At 40.3% G+C, this 19,057-nt stretch overlaps 1 protein-coding gene across 1 annotated transcript; it reads left to right on the forward strand.

The window, feature by feature from the left end:
• The first annotated feature begins 7,047 nt into the window (after positions 1-7,047).
• Positions 7,048-9,709, forward strand: socs1a (suppressor of cytokine signaling 1a). The gene is made up of 2 exons (NM_001122923.1): positions 7,048-7,239; positions 8,372-9,709. The coding sequence occupies exon 2, from the start codon at positions 8,429-8,431 to the stop codon at positions 9,026-9,028; it is 600 nt and encodes a 199-aa protein (NP_001116395.1). The 5' UTR covers positions 7,048-7,239; positions 8,372-8,428; the 3' UTR covers positions 9,029-9,709.
• The last annotated feature ends 9,348 nt before the right edge of the window (positions 9,710-19,057 follow it).

Genomic DNA, 19,057 nt, shown 5'->3' on the forward strand with positions numbered 1-19,057 from the left:
ACCAATGGGGAATGTGACACTCATACAAACTTAAAAAGTAGGTCAAACTTTGATCTGGTTTAATCTGCATGTACATTTAATGGCCACACCTTTTGTACATTAGGCACGAAAATAATCGTAGAAACTGGTGTAGCTAAATGTGAATGTTAATGTTTTGAATACTGAACCCTGTAAGGCTGTATTAACACATAGATGTATTAATATTGACTTTTAAAGCTACAGACACACCAGGGAAGTCAATATTCAAGACTGTCAAAGTTTGACCAGCAAAGTGCATTTAATGGCCATGCTTTTTGTGCATAAAGTCCGGAAATATTCGTAGAAATTTGCTTAGCTACATGTGAATGTAAGAGTTTTGAATGCTGATGCTCGAAAATTTTGCATAGATTTTTTTATTGGAGGGGCCGCCTAAAAGTGCGTTGCAGAGGGCGATGTGAACATAGTTTGAACACCCGAATTTTGAGCACAGAAGCCCGAAACATGTTTACGTAGGCTTTTTAAACTACGGACACATGTGACGCGTGTTAAAGAACACGCTTAAAGCAGGTTCTTAAACACAAGTATAGCCCTACTGAACAAGCAGGGCTTCTTCTTTTTCTACTGTTTACTAACAAATTTTCACTACCCAGAGTTGGAAGAGGCTTTGTGCAAATTATCGAAGCAGTGCAAATCTCATGAATCTTGCTCAAGGCTGTCTCTTTCTAAGCTCAATTCTGATATATGAATGACTTCGTGTCATAATTCCGGACGGCCACAAAGTGCAATTATTTTTTTTATTTTTTTTATTTATTTTTTTTTTTTAACTTGTCCTGTCCAACAGCTAGGCAGACAGATGAGAGCTGAGGGCCTCTTGGGTTGGACATATTTTACTTTAACAAGAGGGGTTATTAATCTTAAGACAAACCAAAGGTATGTCTGAATAAACCCCTTTTGTAATTGAGGCCAAACTTTATTAATTTCAAACATGTCTGAAAATCTTTGGTGTTGGACCGGACGGAAAAGGAAAGAGGGGAAGAAGAAAGAGGGACGTTAGAGAGAGTGGGGGTAGGGGGTGATAATAGGAGGGGAAGGGGGATAAGACCATGAAGCAGCATAAAGCAACAAGTTTACTGGTTGTTAATCATTATGGTAAGGTTCAAATGTAAAAAAAAAACAAAAAAAAGGGCGGAGCCTGTCCACACACACACTCAAATGTTATAAACACACCTGTTAGTTGCAAAAATGTCCACCTGTCGACATGTACACAAAACAGATAGTGTTCACACGCATACTTATGCCTTAAAACCAACTAGTGTGAAATATTTCAGTCATTCAGTCTGTTGAGCTAACACCTGTGCTCAGGTGAGTGTTTATGTTCTTCTAAAATGAATGGTGGAACGTGAAAAGAAGGAGGGAGAGTGCCCAGCCATCCCCACCCCAAGACCCCCACCGCACCAGCAGCGGCAGCCGGATTCCCCCCAACACCACACGGGAACCGGCAGGGAACAACCGCCGCCCGGGCGACCAAGCCCGCCACCCAGGCCAGGGCCAGCAGGGCCGCCGCAAGGCCCCCAGAGCCAGAGAGCAGGGAGGCACGGAGGGAAAGAGGGCGCCGCCCCAGCCCAACCAGGAGAGCAGCCCCCCCGCCGCGCCGGGAGAACCCAACGCAGGGCCCCACCGGAGAAGGACGCCCACAGCCCCAGACGAGCACCCCACCACCACCCAGGAGTTCCGGGCATCCCCCCGCCCCAACCCCAGGTACGGGCCAGGACCCCCCAAGGGAGACCCACTCCGCACTCCAGGCAGCCATCCGCCCGGCCCACGGTTGGTCCAGGGAGGAGCGAGGCAGGGGCCCGCCGCCCCCGCCCAGAAGGGGGGAACCCCGGGGAAAAAAGAGGGCCCACAAGGGGTGTTGTAAATATGGCCCGACCAGGCTCGGCCACAGTTGGAAATTTGGCGGGGCCCAGCACTCAGGAGCAAGGACCAGAACCCACCCCCCAGGGACACGAACACCCCCGGCTCAGATGTAATGTGAACCCCCCCACCGCGCGGAGAGAGCACCGCCGGGCCCAGGAAGCCAGCACCCCGGGGACACAGCCGCCGTTGCAAAGGGGCCCGTACCCCCCACCAGGGAAGAGGCAGGGGACAGATGGTCCTAGGTCCCACCTTCCTTGCAAAATGTGTGTGCGTGTATGTGTGTTTGAGAGAGTGTGTGTGTGCATGTGTGTGTGTTTATGTTGGGATGTATATATTGAGGGGGGAGGGGTGTGTGTACTAAGGGGGGTGCGGTTAAAATTGGCGGGTAGGGCACTAAGGGGAGGTCTCCTGATTACTCACAGTGACGTCCCCTCACCCTCCCCACCAAGGGGCCCTAAATGTCTAAGGTGCGGTTAAAATTGGCGGGTAGGGTGCTAGGAGGACATCCGCTGCTTGCTGGCAGTGATGTCCAAGCACCCCCCCTACCAAGGGCCCTACATGTCTAAGGTGCAAATAAAACCGAAAGAGGGGGGGCCCACTCCATACGGCAACCACAGGAGGGGGGTCACTGCTTAGTAAACCCCCCCCCCCAAGGCTCATCGCAGGCTAAGCCCCCCACCCCCTCACCCTATTATGAGGTTATATGAGGAAGGGGGTAAGTTGGGGACAGATGATAGACTGTCCCCCGGTGGTCAAACAGCCGTCCCCCGCCCCCCCCCCAGCAAGGGGGCCAGGCCCACCCAGCCCCGGGGCCCCACCCCCGGAGGCGCAGACACCCCAGGCCCAGCACCACCACCCCCACCACAAAGTGCAATTATTAATTTTTTTCTCCATGATCAACTTTTCAATGGTTGGAACTTCCATGGATTAAAAGGGACACCACAGATACATTGCTACTAAATCTGAGTCCCTGATTGGTCAAAGTTTGACCTGGTTTAGCTGGCAAAGGCCACGTTTTTTATGTTGAGCTTGAGAACGGTCATAGAAATTTGCGAATCTGGATGCGAATGCAAGAGTTTTGAATTCCGAAGCCCGAAACGTGTGTTCACGTTGTCCTTTCATTGGAAATGGACGCTTGAATGTGTATTGCCGAGGTTGATGTGTACGTAGCTTTAGAGGTATACCCTTTATTTCATTTTCTCTGTTGTCACCATGTTTCCTTATTACTTTACATACAATAAAAGCTGTAATATTTATCTGTTAAGAGAAAGTGAAACTGGAAGACACAAGTAAATTAGATAAGTTTTAATTAAATACCCCTTATTACTCCTAATTTAAATGTTTTATTATAGGTTTCTTTGCGGTTGCCCTTTTATAAGGTTTACAAGTGGATGATTACTGTCATGCTGAAAAGTAGATTTTTCTACAGAGATAAGAAAAACAGGGAAAGGTTCTAGCATGTCCTTGTCAAGTGATAGTGCAGACCTACTCTCTACATGGAGGACAAAATGCTAAAATAATGCACAAGAAGAATGAAAGCACTGTTTCTTACCTTACTGAATTATGGTTTGTGTCCAAATTAATTCCCTACTCACTACATAGTACACAATACAGTGTGCTCTAGAGATGGGATTTATAGCTCTTTTTAGGGAGCTGAATCTTTTGGATCAGTTCATTTCAAAGAGCTGGGGGGGTATTCCAAAAGACAGATTTAAACTACCCTGACTTTAACCCTGAACTCTTGCTGAAGTCCACCTGCACGTGCTTACTCTGGGTATGTCGGTTCCAAAAGACCAGATATCAGTTAGCGAAATGACGCTCGACTTGGTAACCCTGGGTTAATGCGCGTGCACGACAAGTACATAAAGGCATTCTCAATGGATCGCAGATTTCAGGAGTCACCATGGAAACGCGTGGAGAAAAAAAGAGAGCGCTGTACTCCAGTGAGACGGAGTCAGAGATTTTAATGACGGCATATGAGGATTATGCGCCCATCAAAAAAGTAATACAGGTGGATAAGCAAAAGATAGTTTCTGCTTGGAGGAAAATAACGAACAAAGTAAACGCATGAGTTTCTAAGTTATCAACAGAATCCTTGTGCTATCCTATGCGGTCAAGATGACCCCACCATTGACGTGTTATCCCTACCATGATAAAGGTGGAGAGGATTTCATGTAATCCATGGAAACCAGTGAACACCACAAATCAGCGCACTGTCTTGTGGGGTCTAAATGACCTCATTCCCAATGTCAAAGTGCCTAGGATAGCACAAGGGTTAAATGAATTACTTCAATTGGTAATTGAAGTAATTACCAATTCAAGAAATTACCAATTACCAATCAAGTACTTGAATTGTCTATCCAACTCAATTATTGTTTTTACAACTCAAATTTACATATTTATCTAACTAAATGTAGTATTACACCAATTCAATTTATTGTTTTTCCATCTTAATTTATTTGTACTTCTTGAACTCTCATATGTCTAAGTTTTGAGGCCGCAGATATTCTCATTTTTATGACATCAAAATGAATGATTTAATCAGGATTTCCAACAGGACAATATGCTTTAATCATGATTCTGACATAAACCACAGTTCATACTACAATATCCAGCACTAGGGGTGCTAAATAAACTCATTATCCTCTCGCTCCCTCTCACTCATGGTGCAGAGAGAATTAAACATGGTAGGACAAAATAACTCGGCAAAACAGAATAAAACAGCTGGATAACTAAACACATCTGAACAAAACCACACACTTAAACCCCAATCCGTCCAGGCAGGCAAAGGGAATGGTATTCCACAATTCCTTGCGCTGCCAATCTAAAAGGAGCACCAAAGTTGCACCTACTTAATTCAATTAATTTGAATGAAAGTAAAACAACTGTCTGATAACTATGCGTTATTTTTAAATTTGATTGAACAAAAAAAATGAGTTATCTTAACTTAAGCAAATAGTTAAGTTAATAAAAATGTATGTATGTATTAATGTAAAAAAAAAAAGTTAGATCAATGTAAAAATGTTTATCTTTCCAACATCCATACCTGGTCTTATCACCCTATAATGGTGGAAAAAGTATTGTTTGAGCTTCTTCATCCACTAAATCATCTTCAAATGGACACGCCATGCTCCTTCATCTCTCTGAAAACAAACTAACCTTCAACTAAACCTGCTCCAGACCAGGTTATGTTCAGAGCATGAGTTGCAATGGGAACTAAGCATACCTCCTTTTTTGGAACCGAAAGCTGAGGTTATCCGCTTCCTTAGCCTCAAACTTACATTGTAACTCACATAACCTGCTTTTTGGAATACCCCCCTGTTCAAAAGGGGCATTGAATAGTGTTTTAGTATTTAGGGAGTATAGGGAGGGAATTTTGATGGCAAGCTCTCTTGCAAAGGTTAAAAAAAAAGGTGTTTTGATAACTACAACCTGTCAAAAACCTTTAAAAAATCTTAAAAAACATATTGCATTTAGACATTCAGATGCATGTTCCCCCGCTGGATCCCTTAGGTTTTGATTTAGAATCAGAGTGTGCGTAAAATAGCAGAACAGTCTCATTGGTCTGCAAATTCTTGCGCTGAGACAAAACACATGCTGTTATGCTGTAGTCCCTCCCTGTTTCACAGAAATGAAACCTATGGAAAGAAAAAAAAGCAGCATGCCGGTCCAAGAAAACACAGACCTTCCCATAAGCCATAAGACCCATTTGGGTTGCTGTTTATGATCTGAAACAGATGTGCAAATTTAGAAGAATCAGCAAACTCAGAGTTTTAGAGTTTTCAGCTTTAACTCACATTGACAAAAAGGAGAGACAAATGCAAAGAAAAGTGCACCTCTTTGTTGCTTCTTCCAGTCCTCTATTTTTGTCTCCTCATTTGAGCTACACCTGCAGTCACTTACAAAAAAGAATATATTTATGCTCTAGTTACAGACTTAACTGAATAGGGATTTACCATGAGGTCACTCTCAATCAATAGTGGGAATCGCTTTTCTGCATGACCTTCACTAGAAGTATTTTTACAATAAAGCAGAAGGGTCTAGTCCTAAGAATTTTATCACACTGCAACAGAGATTTAAAAGAGCAGAAAGATCGTGCGCTAATCTGATAGGTCGAGTAACGATAACATACCAAGACTGCGCGCTCAGACTACATTAGACACCATGTACTTGAATGCCACTGGTTCTCATATGACTTCCCTTAACTTTCTGTTCATCTGACCACCTCTTTTGCAACAGTGAAGAACAACACTGCTTTTGTTTACTGGGAATAGGATCTGGAATGTGCCATTTAAAGTTAAAAGAAACACAGCGACTCACAAAAAGATGATGGTGTCATGCCAGCAGATACATCATTACACAGTAATGTTTTCACTCTGTTCTGAGTTACCTGGTAGAAGCGTGACTCATTTAAATGTGCATGCACACATTCAGCTTCTGAGTAGTGGAATGATCAATTGAATAAACTAAATTCACCGCATCTTTTCTTTTGAAAGTTTAAGTGGAACTAAAAAGAAAGAACCAGATGATTTCTGCAAAATGAGTTTCATATGAGGAACCCAGCAGGACCTCTCCAACAGCTGCTGCATGATAATTGAAGAAGTCATCCAAAAATAGAGGACCTAATAAAACACAACACTGCAAACCTGAAAAAGTGAAATGTCGCAGGGATATCAAGAAGAATATTACAATAACACTTGAAAACATGACACAAGTTCAAACCGTGTGTGAAAAAAGAAAAATAATAAACATGAAAAATAAGGCAATTTAAAGCAGATTGTTTTACATAGAAAATGCTACGATTAACAAAAAAGAAGAAGATAACATCATCACCTAATGTGTCATCCAGATTTTTAAATCATTATTAACACATATTTTGCAATAGTTGATTTCTTAGATGTCTGTTTTTTAACCAGTGCTGAGCTTTTACGGTTCTGTACAACAGCTCGAGTTACTCGAACATGTCACATGACTCTGCGGTTTTTGGTATTTCTCTAAATCTGACAGACTTCAATTAAACTGAAACGCCACTTTGGGTGGCCTCACAGCGAGAGTTTCCCTTTCGTTTCTGTTTCACAGAAGCAGAGCGATTCAAAGAAAAAGGGGGCGGGGCTAACGGCGCAGTATAAATGAAGGAGTGAGGCGTGTTTACCAGTCGTTCAAACCCGCTGACAAGCCTGACGGCTGACGGGGTAGAAGAAGCTAGCGGACACGCATCATTAAACCGTCCTGGCTATTCTTTCTGGTGGATTATCTCCTTGGCCGTGTTTGCTTCTGCCTCCGTGCAATGTTGCTACTTCGGAAGAATAAAAATTGAACCGCCGCTGGCATCAAAACAAAACGGTGAGCCCTTTCCCCCCTCTTTTTTTAGTCAGGCATATTTTTGGGCAGATCAAATACATAAATCAATTATTTAAAGAAATAAGAAAATGAATTAAAAATGTATGCGATGAGTTACTTTTAACAGAACTAAAATCGTGAAATTTTCAGGAATTCTGATAGCAATAGTGTTGAATCACCACAACTCTTTGAAACTCCACTCATGATTGACAAACACATAAGCTCTAAGTTAATGGGATCACACTTGACTTGCCCAGGGCGGGGGTCATATTTTAGGTTGATTTCCAAAAGTTATCGACTTAGTTTCTTTAATTTTCAGTTTCAAATGTGCTGCTGGCTTTACATAGTTTTATTTTCATTATTTCTTTTTACTCCTATCAAAAAAAAAATTAACAAATAGTGCCTTAAGCATGATATGTACTGGTGTGCTTTGGATAATTGGTCGTTTGGATTCCAGCCAAACCACTAAGTGAAGTGTCTTTTTAACTTGGCATGGCTTAACTAAAAGTAGGAAACATTCCTAGTACGTCTCCAGGGACAGCTATTAAATGATGCACACATGCATGTGTAGGTACCGTAACCATTCGGCCTGCAATAACCGTTCGGGGTCCTTTCGCCTGAGGATAATGTCACACTACGGTAAACCCACTTGGACAAACTACATAGCGTGGAGATCTGCGCGGGCTCTACATATTTTCCTTTCACGTTTCCTTTTGTAACCTAAAGTTCTTTTCTACTCCACACAAGCAAACCGTGAGCAGCTGGAGTCTCACAGCTTCGTGTTCGCAGGCAGGGAATGTGCTTTGTTATAGTGTGCAGTCCGTTCGGCTGCAATGCACTTAATAATAATCATAATAATTAAAGCACATTTAGAATATATAATCTCGCTTTGTGTTGGAACTCTGTTTGTTTACAACAGACCGCATAATATCTTCTTCTATGGTAGTATAGTAATTTGTCCAGACCAATCACTATCTGACACGTAATCGTACCAACGGACAGCCAATCACATAATGTAACGTCAGCACTAGTTGAAGGACCCCGAACGGTTGTTGCAGGCCGAATGGTTATGGTACCTACACGTACTACTTTTTTTTAGCCTGTCAAACTAACATTTTCTTTTTTCTTCTTCCAGGATGTCATTGTGGGAATTAGAAATGGGAGAGGGTTTGGTGCCTCTCCCTTTTGTAGGATGGTAGCCAGCAGCACAGTGGAAGGTCATGACAAGATCCATTTGCCAAGCTCCCCCCCTTGTACGCAGTCAGATGGTCTTCAGCGTTGGTCCAACGCAAGTCCAAGATCTGTCCACCTGACTCACTTTCGTACCTTCACCTCTAGAGAGGACTGCGACACCATCACTGACACTGCCGCAAAGCTTGAGCACAGTGGCTTTTACTGGGGCCCTCTGGGAGTGGAGGACGCCCACCGCATGCTGCAGGACGCTCCCCTGGGAAGCTTTCTAATCCGCGACAGCCGGCAGAAAAACGTGTTCTTCACGCTGTCCTACAACGCCAAAGGTGGGCCAGTCAGCGTTCGCATCGACTACAAGCAACACAAGTTCTCGTTGGCGGGCAGTGAGCGCGCCTTTTCGACAGTGTTCGCCCTTTTGGAGCATTACATCAGCTCACCCAAGAAGAGTCTGAGCGTTCCGTACAGGAAATGGCAGCCCACTCTACAGGAGTTGTGCAGGAGGCGCATTGTGGGGATTTGTGGTGGAAAGAACCGCCTCCCGGAGCTGCCTGCCACGCATGTGGTCCAGGACTTCCTGTTGGAGTTCCCTTACAAACTGTGATCCACCAGTCGTCAAAGGTTTTGACCACGCTATGTCTCATTTCAAGTCTGCAATTCTGTTCAGGTAAAAACAGGTTGGAGGAAATGTTGAGCGATGCTGCGTCTCCATGGCTACAGACCCAACTAGCTGACCCTTCTGTGCTTAAACAATGTGAATTGTTCATAGAGAGACAAAATTATGGTGGGCAACTACAGGCAGCTTTCAGTGGCACAGAAATATTTCAAACCATATCATCATCTAATACCTCGAGTGACTTAACTAGCTGTTGCACATGGACAGAAGATCTCAGAGTATTGGAAAGTGCTGCATTAAAAGGGAACTACAAGCACAGCAGAGCTAATAAAAAGAAACAAGGACATGGAGATCCAACTGAGACAGGATCTCTTGAAAGACGGACTTGTAGCCACTTGGAGTCCCAGCAGTGGGAACGCTTGAAACGGTCAGACTAGATTTTGTAGTAATTTTAATACTCTAATATGAAGTGTTTACATAATGGTGTAATCTTTGTCAACCCCAAAGGCTCAGAGATCTGAATTAAATGTGGCATCTGGTATCCAGTTGTTCTGTATGCAGAGGTGTCTCGCCTCTAAAAAATTAATTCTTGTTTTTACTATCTCTGCCAAGCAGATGTATAAATCAAAAATACATTATTATATTTTATACTTGGTTTTTGGAATAAAATATATTTAAATGAAGTATTTTTTGGTTTGTTTGAATCTTTTGAGTGCAATGCATGACACGCCCCTTCATGGACCATGCAGTGTCATAGACTATAAGACAGACAGGAAAGTGGAAGGTGATGTACAGTATTATCACCGCAGTGAGTCATCTCTGTAAGGCAGATGATGGGTGGGCGAGGCTTTGGTAGTAAATGAATTGTTACGCTCATGTACAAGCACGCTTACCAGAAATGGGGCAGAGGTGACAAAAAAAGAAGTGCGTATGATTTTGTGTGTGTGGTTCGAAACAAGTTTAACCTAATGTGGAAAAAGTGCAGACTGAAAATTTCCTCATAAGGAAGTGGGGAAACTGGTTCGTGGTCAAAGCAACCCGTCACTTCAAGGTCAATTTTTGAGAAAGTGATTCTAGTAAGGAGACATGAAAGCAACCACAAGCTACAAGGATCCGTAAATCTAGTTTGTAAAACTGAGGTTCAGGAAAAGTTTTCAGAGGTTTTCCTTTTTGGTTGTCTCATCTCAAACAAACTGACATGTCTAAACTGGGTGCACCACTGAGACTAGACAACTTTGGAGTCAACTTTATGGTTAAAAGGGAAGTGACTGGTTCACCACTACCAGGGTATTGATGTCGGTTGCTTCAAACTGAAAGTGAGACACATTTAACCATAACACCCAGTAGATGCAGGAAATATCCAGACTGTTCTTTTCATTTAAACCCTTGTGCTATCCTAGGCACTTTACCATTGGGAGTCGGGTCATCTAGACCCACTAGACGGTGCGCTGAACCTTTTTTCTTCAACGATTGTGATCTTCACTGGTTTCCATGGATAACATGAAATGTTTCCCCCTTTATCCACCTTTGTCATGGCAGGGATAACACGTCAATGTAAGGGTGGAGTTATCTAAGAGAGCACAAGGGTTAATGATTTACAAATAATAAAAAATATTATTTGTCTATGCCTTAACATTAAGCAAAAAGACATTGAGACACACATTAAATTTACAATGTTATAACCTATCTTAATGAAACAGGGGAGAAGTTCACATGTGCAGCCTGACTATGAACAAACATAAAAAACTCCAATATGAAGTGTTTTAAAATCTCTTTTATAAGTGTTGAGATTAAGCTCTAATTATCACTAACTTTACTATAAAAAAGGGTTTGCAGCATTCAAATGGGAGTACCAATACATCCATGGAATGCTTTGTAAATGTGTAAACAGTTGTATAATACAAAGTTTTGCAAATTTATGCAATGTAAGTTGTTTTGTTCTGATCAACTTGAGTCCAACTTGCATGAAATTGTTTTTATTTCTAAGACAAATGGAATCTCAGATTCATAAAAGATACAAGAGAGAGTAAATATTGACATTAAATTGATTTTTTTTGTAAAAAAGAAAAAGCAAATTGAGAGAAATTATCTCTACAAAATAAATTACAAGTCGAAATAAAAGCCTTGTTTTCACTGAATGGCATGATATGGTCTGGCCCAGTATTTGGAGCGTTTCCATTATGAAACAGACCCATTAAGCCAGACCGAACTCTACCATTTTTGGGCCCCCGTTGGTTGTAAGTCCAAGAAAAATGGAACAGACCGGTCAGGGCGGAGCTACTGTTGAATGTTCACCTGAAATGCCTGGACCAATTTAAACCGGACCATACGGTACAGCTCGGTGGAAACAAGGCTAAAACGTGCTTTCACACTAGGATCTTTATTTGAAGAAATGAAGAATGCTAAAAAATGTTCACTGTCAGGGGAGGAGCAGACTGGTGTTTGTTTGGGGAAAGCATGTTAATGGATGTACACTGATGGGGAAAAAAGCTCTAGCTGGCTTCTAGCTAATCAATTCAACTCATTTCAATTTTATTTATATAGCCCAAATTCACAACAACAGTTGTCTCAATGGGTTTCGTACCGGTAATTGTAAGGTAAATATACAATCATAAAGGATCATAAATGCATAGAATTCAATAGGATAATACTAAAACTTCAAGTAAACAGACTAACTAAACTGGGCATCCCTGCCCTTAGACCCTGCTTCACGGTAAGGAAAAACTCCTTAAAAAATCCGTAAAAAACGAAGAAACCTCAGGGGTGCCCACATGAAGGAGGGATCCTCCCCCAGGACGGACAGGCGATGTACCAGAACTCTTAGAGAATAATTAGTTTATCTAACTCTACAACTACATGTTTAAAGTCCAGCAAATAATCTTCATCCAGTTGAAGTTGGGGGACGGCTGGGGGCGCGAGACGAGCCGGAGACAGGATCCACAACCAGATGTAGGAGCAGTAGTAGAGGCAAGCCAGAGACGAGGTACACGGAATCTGGAAGCACTTTTTTGCCTCCCCAGGAGGGGAGTGGGAAAGAGGGACAGTACATGAATCACACCGCACCAAACAGAGGCATGGAGAACTAAATGATAAGTATTGAACAAAAATAGAGGAGAGAAGGAGAGTAGAAGAGGATAAAAAAGAGGACAGGACCCCAGTGTACCACAGTTTCCCCAGCTTCAAACTTCTAGTAGCCCAGTAACAACTTTATTGTTATTGTTAAGTTTAATTTAAACAAATTAACAGTAAGGTAAATATCCTCTGAATACTAGCTAGTCTGACAATAAGCCTGTCCAAAGAGGAATGTTTTAAGTCCAACTTTGAATGTAGAAACTGTGTCGGCCTCTCTTACATGAGCTGGGAGCTTATTCTATAAAACAGGGGCTTGGTGGCTAAAGGCTCTACCTCCAACTGTACTTTTACAAATTCTAGGAACCCCAAGCAGTCCTCCATTTTGCGTATGAAGTGTTCTGCTTGGTTGGTAAGACACTATGATGTCTTTAATATAGGATGGGGCCATGCCATGCAAGGCCTTATAGGTTAGCAGGAGGATTTTGAACTTGATTCTAGAATCAAGTGGGAGCCAGTGAAGTGAAGCTAACACAGGAGTGATGTGATCTCTTCTGCTAGTTCCTGCTAACAATCTAGCTACTGCATTCTGAACAAGGTGGAGACTTCTTAAAGAACTCTTAGGACACGCTGCTAACAAAGAGTTACAGTAATCCATCCTAGACGTAGCAAATGCATGGATGAGTTTTTCAGCATCACTTTTAGAAAGTATATCTCTGATCTTAGCTATGTTCCGCAGGTGAAAAAAATGCAGTTTTGCACGCCTGAGATTTGTGAGCCTTAAATGATAAATCTTGGTCAAATAGAACCCTTGGTTTCTAACTGTGGAATTGGAGGCTATACTTACACCATCCAGGGAGACTATCAAAGCAGACAGAGCATCTTTGAGTTTTTAGGACCTAGCAGGGGCGCAACTACCTAATGTCATAGGGGTATACGGCCACATTAAAAAAACAACCCCCCCCCCCCCCCCTGTTCTTCTCCTTGTTCATCATCAGCTGATCATCTCTCCTCATTCTTCTCAGTTGAGACTGACTTGTCATGTTTGTCTGCACTTGTTTTCCCAAAATTAGTGAACAGGTGGTCATCAGAAGTTTGAACCAGAATGAGCATCTAGGTTTTTGTGACTTCAATAGTTTAATTATTCCTACTTTAAGTCATCTCTGCTCTCTTTGATATCAGATGCATCACCAACCTAATGTCTGTCTCCTTCCCCTCTTGCCTGTGTTCTTCTTCACGAAATCATATGGCCTAGCCACAATTATTTCATGTTTTAAATAAATTAAATATCTTGCTAATGCACATTTTTTTAAATTAAGAATACCATTTAAAAATGACTGACTTGATATGAACTGGCTTTGCCCTGAACATCCACCATAAGACCAATCTGTTTCTTTCCTCCATCGGTCCTGATTCTGTTTCTCTGTTCTTGTCTTTCTCTCCATCCTCACAGCTGAGGAAATACAGTGACTAGACTATATGTAAAAATAGAAATATTTTTAATTTTAAATTATATTTGTGTTGGATATCCGTTATTGGTGTAATAGAATAGAATAGATTTCTTTATTGTTGTCAAACATCTCTAAAGGTTCAACTAAAATCCAAAGTGTTGTACAGCCAAAATTATCTTAAAAGCAAAAGGCTGTAAACTAAATAGAAAAAAAATATCCAAACAATCCAAACTTTTAACATAAAAAGAAACAAAAACACCATCTAACCCACCATCACACATCTTCTCCCTTCTGCCCATAGAAGCAGCTTTTATCATCATTTAATGCTGTTTCAGTCAAAGGATAAAAACGTTTTCAGTCGTCTGGTACATTTAGTTAAAGAAATTATTTAAAACAAAATCAGCACAAACAAGCTCCTTTTTTCTCGTCATAATTGTTGATGCTGTAAATCCTGCTCGGTACAGCTGCAAAACACTTGTGACCATTTTACTGGTAGCTTCAACCTGAATGTTTCCAAGCCTGTTTTTAACACTGCTATAAAGTACCTGCTGTCTCTCAACCATTTAGAGAAACTTTTCTTAATTCACACTACATTTTTGTCCCTTTTGTGTTTTCTGTTTTGATCCCCGATTGTTTTTTCTTTTGCCTTTTCATTTAATCCTGTCATCAGATGATCACACAATTTAAAAAAAAGCAATCAACAGGACACGTGCTGGATTGCGCTCTCTGTACAAGACCCGAGGGAGGGAGTAGCGGCTGCAGCGTGGGCGCCCAATCAGTTACGATGTGCTTCCGTTACTGATCATATCATCTAAATATTTGTGCGCAAAATAATTTTCACAACTTCGGTTTGGCGCCCCCTTTGGCTGGCCCCCCTATTCGACGCATGTGCCGCATACTCACTTTTTTGCGCCCTTGGGTGTCATGACCAGTTTTTTCTGGGTTCAGGAGGAGGTAATTTTCTGTCATCCAGGTCATCCGGCTATCTAGCTAGCTTCTAGCTATTATGGAAAAAAAGATTAGCTTCTAGCTATCTAATCCTATTTTTTCCCCATAATTGTTTCAGTAGTGCAAGTTATTAAAGTCAAAAACTGGTCAATCAGATGCCCCAATAAAAGTAGGTGGTCTCATGTTGAACATTCAGAAACGTTTGACAGATTTTTCCAAGCCCGCTTCCAAGTGGTAGCCGTGTTGACTTACAACAAGCCCACTCCTGATTGGCGATTGTGGTTGCCATAGAAATGTTGACTCAGACTGACTTGGACCAATCACTACTTACTGACAATTTCTCATTACAAGGCGATGTCGTACAGGGAAAAAATTGTGACTGAATTTTTTAAATTTTGTTGGAGCCAGAAGTGACGTCACTAATTCAATTTGGTTCCCATGTACAAGTCTATGGGTGTATCTCGGCTTTGCCCAACAGTAGCCAGGATAGGTTCCAGCAACCCCATGACCCTGAAAGGGATTCAGCGCCTTTATAAAATGGAAAGATGGATTAGATAAATCAAAGTTCACTTGATTGGTCCACACTAGAGTTAAGGTGAACTTTCACAATTGCCCAAACAAAAGTGACCAACACTGGTGCAGACCAAAAAGTGCTAAGTGTTCGAAATGAACCGTTTTCCTTTGATAAACCTAAACTCGTGGATCATTATTGCAATGTTTTTTTGTTTTGTTTTTCATCAACATGTTTATTTCCTGATTTTACATCTTACATAAGTAGATAACATAACAGAAAAACAGTTGAGCACGAAATGAAAATACAACAGGTGAGCATCATTTAAAACAGATACAATCAGTATCAGTATGACTGAGTCCTCGAGAGTCTTTCAAAAATAAGAAACCATGGTACAATGCAATATTGTCGAGCCACAGAGGAAGTGTTATTGTGTTCAAAGCCTTTGAAAAAACATCAGTCAGATCCTTGTTTCTGTTATGATTAATGAAATGTCCCCCAATTCTGGCAAAAGTGTCTTTCTTGTGTTTTAACATACAAGTCATTTTTTCCAATGTTAAACATAAAGACATTTCTTGAAGCCATTTTTTAACACTTGGCTTGTTCACCTCTCTCCATGAGAGCGATTACTCTCTTTGCTTGTAATATTCCCAAGTCAGTTAATTTCTTTTTTATAGCTACTTACATTTAAATTGTTGGGATATAAACCCCAAATGAATAATTTTGGTTCCAATTCCAGATGGACTGATAACATCTCCTCTAACATACCTTTAACTTCTGTCCAGAATTCTTTTATTTTTGAACATGTCCAGACACAATGAAACAGAGAGCCTTTCTCTGCATTACATCTATAACAGAGGTCTGGGATGTTACTGTTAAATGTATTGAGTTTTTCTGGAGTAACAGAGTCTCGTCAGACAGTCATATTGCAGTAATTTAAGCCAGGGGTTGACTGTTTGTGTTTGGCCTATTATACATGCTTTCTTCCATTGTTAAGTGGTAATTTCTTCCTTGAAGTCCGAAATCCAAGCATTAAGTTTAGCAGTCGAGGATTCAGGGGAAGATGAGATTAATGAGTTATAGAATTCAGAAATCTTGCCTCTACCATAGAGGTCTTTTGTTGAAGCTTTTTCCAGAGCAGACAGTGTGGGAGCTTGTGTAAAGTTGGAGTGGTGTAGTCTTATGACGTTTCTTAATTGCAAATATTTATAAAAGTGTTTTGGTGGAATATTTGTTCAAATGTGAGCATTTTCCCTTTTCTTCCATAAATATTTTTATCATGCTTATGCCTTCGTTTGCCCACTTTCTGAAGCCCTCATAGTTTCTGCCTGGGAGGAATTTATTGTTTCCCCAAAATGGGCTGAATAAAGACAAAGAGCTGGGTTCTTTTAACTACCTTTGTGTGGTTTGTAAGACACATATCATATTTTTACCTATTGGGTTAGGTGTAGATTTTTTAAGACTGTTGAAATTGTCAGAATAAATATAGTTAAGAAAAGGTAGCTTCAGGGGCAGTGACTCAATATTTAACCATGTGGCAGGATTTCGTTCAGTGTAGTAAAACATTATCATCCTTAATTGGGTTGCCCAGAAGTACCACAATAAATTGGGGCATTGGAGCCCCCCTCTGTCAAAAGGTAAATATAAGCGGGATAATCTAAGTCTAGGATGTTTGTTGTTCCATAGGAGTTGGTTAAATGTTTTTTTTCATATGGATAAAGAATGCTGATGAAGGGTGCAGGGGAATGTTATGAAATAAGTACAGTATTTTGGGTAAAATGTTCATTTTCAATATATTTATTCTGCCAATTATTGAAATGGATAGGTTTGACCATCTTTCTATAGATTTAGAGATATTCACCATGACGGGGTTGTAATTATATTTTATTACATCATCCAGTTTAGGAACAATTTGAATTCCCATGTAGGTAAAGCTATTTACAATCTTTAAAGGCTGCATGTGTATGGGCGGTTTGGTTCATTCTGAAAAGAGTTAGTAGTAGGACTATACAATTTTTCATAATAATCTTTAAACAAGTTATTTATTGCAGTGGGGTCAGAAACAATCTCTCCACTTACATTTCTTAGTTCTGTAATTGATCGTTTCGATTGCAGTTGTTTTATTCGCCAGGCTAGAATTTTACCAGATTTTTCTCCTTGGCCTTAGACTGATTGTTTATGTTTTAGTAGGTTTGCTGTAACTTTTGACACTGAAATTTCATTATATTCCGATCTTAAAGAGAGTAAATTTTGATGCAATTTGGGACAGGGACTACTGAAGTAATTCCATTGTAAGTTTTTTATTATTATTTCTAGTATTCTGAGTTTTTGGTTAGACTTTTGGATTTTGAGCTGGTAAAATGAATTATTTGGCCTCTAAGTGAAGGCTTTGAATGCTTGATAGAGGCACTTGTTTCAGATGCGTTGAAAATTAAATAATCATCGATTTGGGTTTCCAGATATCCCATTAAGTCTGGATGCTTTGGCCAATTTTGTTGGAACTTCCATTTAGGTGGGTCCCTTACTAGAACTAGATCTATGTAAACCAAATTGTTTGGGGCATGGTCTGAGATTGCAATATTGTCATAATTGCAGTCTTTGATTTTATATTGTATGCTCGCTAATTTAAAAAATAATCTATACGAGAGTAAGAGTTTTGTGCATTGAAAAAGCAAGAGTAAGTTCTACCATCTGGTTTTCTTCCTCTCCAAATACCCTTTAGATTCAGTTCTTTGGTAAACTGCAGCAAAGTTTTTCTACTTTTACAATGGGATTTATCTATGTGTGATGATTTATCCATAGCAGGATTGAGTGTGCAGTTGAAATCGCCAGCAAGGATATAGTGGTCTTTGAGTGTAGTGAGTTTACAGACTAAGTTGTTAAAGAAATTCGGTTCATCCTTATTTGGTGCATAAATATTAACCAATATTAACAACTTAGAGAAAAGTGTGTTGCCTGTACCTTAGATCAGCAAGTACCTTCCCATTTTATCTGCTGTTACCTTATGAGTATTAAAGGGGATGGAACTATGTATTAAGGTGATCACCCCCAATGATTTATATCGCTAGAGGAGACATCACGTGGTTCCTCATGGGAGGAGAGCACCGCCATCTTGGTGAGGTCAAGTTACTGCTGCAGTGTATGCATGTGAACTAATTTTTTGCAAAATGCCAGTTCATTGTGCAAGTTTCAACTGCCAAAATCAGAATCTACAAAGGAGGAAGGCAGAACATTTCACAGGTAAGAACTATAATTTTTTTCTTTTACTGCTGGAGGGACTTTATTAATAGAACACATGTTGACATGCATGATGCTGCAGGGCTGTTATCAACATGCTGCATGATGTACGTATAATTTGCTGTTGACATAAATGTAAACTTTATTTAGTTAAACCTATAAACAGCATACTAGGACTAGGCTAATATAGTAATATAGATTTATACATTTCTGACTAAGTGACTGAACTTTTCTTGCAGGTTTCCAATGGATTCAGACTTAAGGAAAAAGTGGGCCTTAGCAATAAAAAGAGCTAACCCAGATGGATCACTGTGGTTACCAACTAGCAATACAGTCTGGCTATGTTCAAAAGATTTGGGGGAAACAGATTTTGATAAGACTGGCCAGACTGTTCGCTTGAAACCGACACCGCAGCATCTATGTTACACAAACTGACCACTCACATGAATCAGTGGGGTAAATCAATTGTTTTTCTTTGTTTCTTTTTAAAGGGGAAAATCTTTTGTTGACTTTTGGACTTGTTGACTTATTATTATAATTTATTATTATTGACCTATCATTGGATTATTGTTATAATTTAATATTATTATTGACTTACTATTGATTTATCATTATTATTTATTATTGATTCATCATTATTACTATTATTGACTTATTTATATATTGTTATGTATTATTATTATTATTATTGACTTATTATTGATTTATTGTTATCATTTAATATTATTGACTTACTATTGATTTATTATTATTATTATTATTGATTCATCATTATTATTGTTATTGACTTATTTACATATT

Source organism: Oryzias latipes, chromosome 8 (assembly GCF_053564925.1).
Source record: "Oryzias latipes strain Hd-rR chromosome 8, Olatipes_Hd-rR_3.1".
NCBI classification, from domain to species: domain Eukaryota; kingdom Metazoa; phylum Chordata; class Actinopteri; order Beloniformes; family Adrianichthyidae; genus Oryzias; species Oryzias latipes.

Coding starts and splice junctions, on each gene's coding strand:
- socs1a (NM_001122923.1), top strand. CDS start 8,429: ATGGTAGCCAGCAGCACAGTGGAAGGTCATGACAAGATCCATTTGCCA.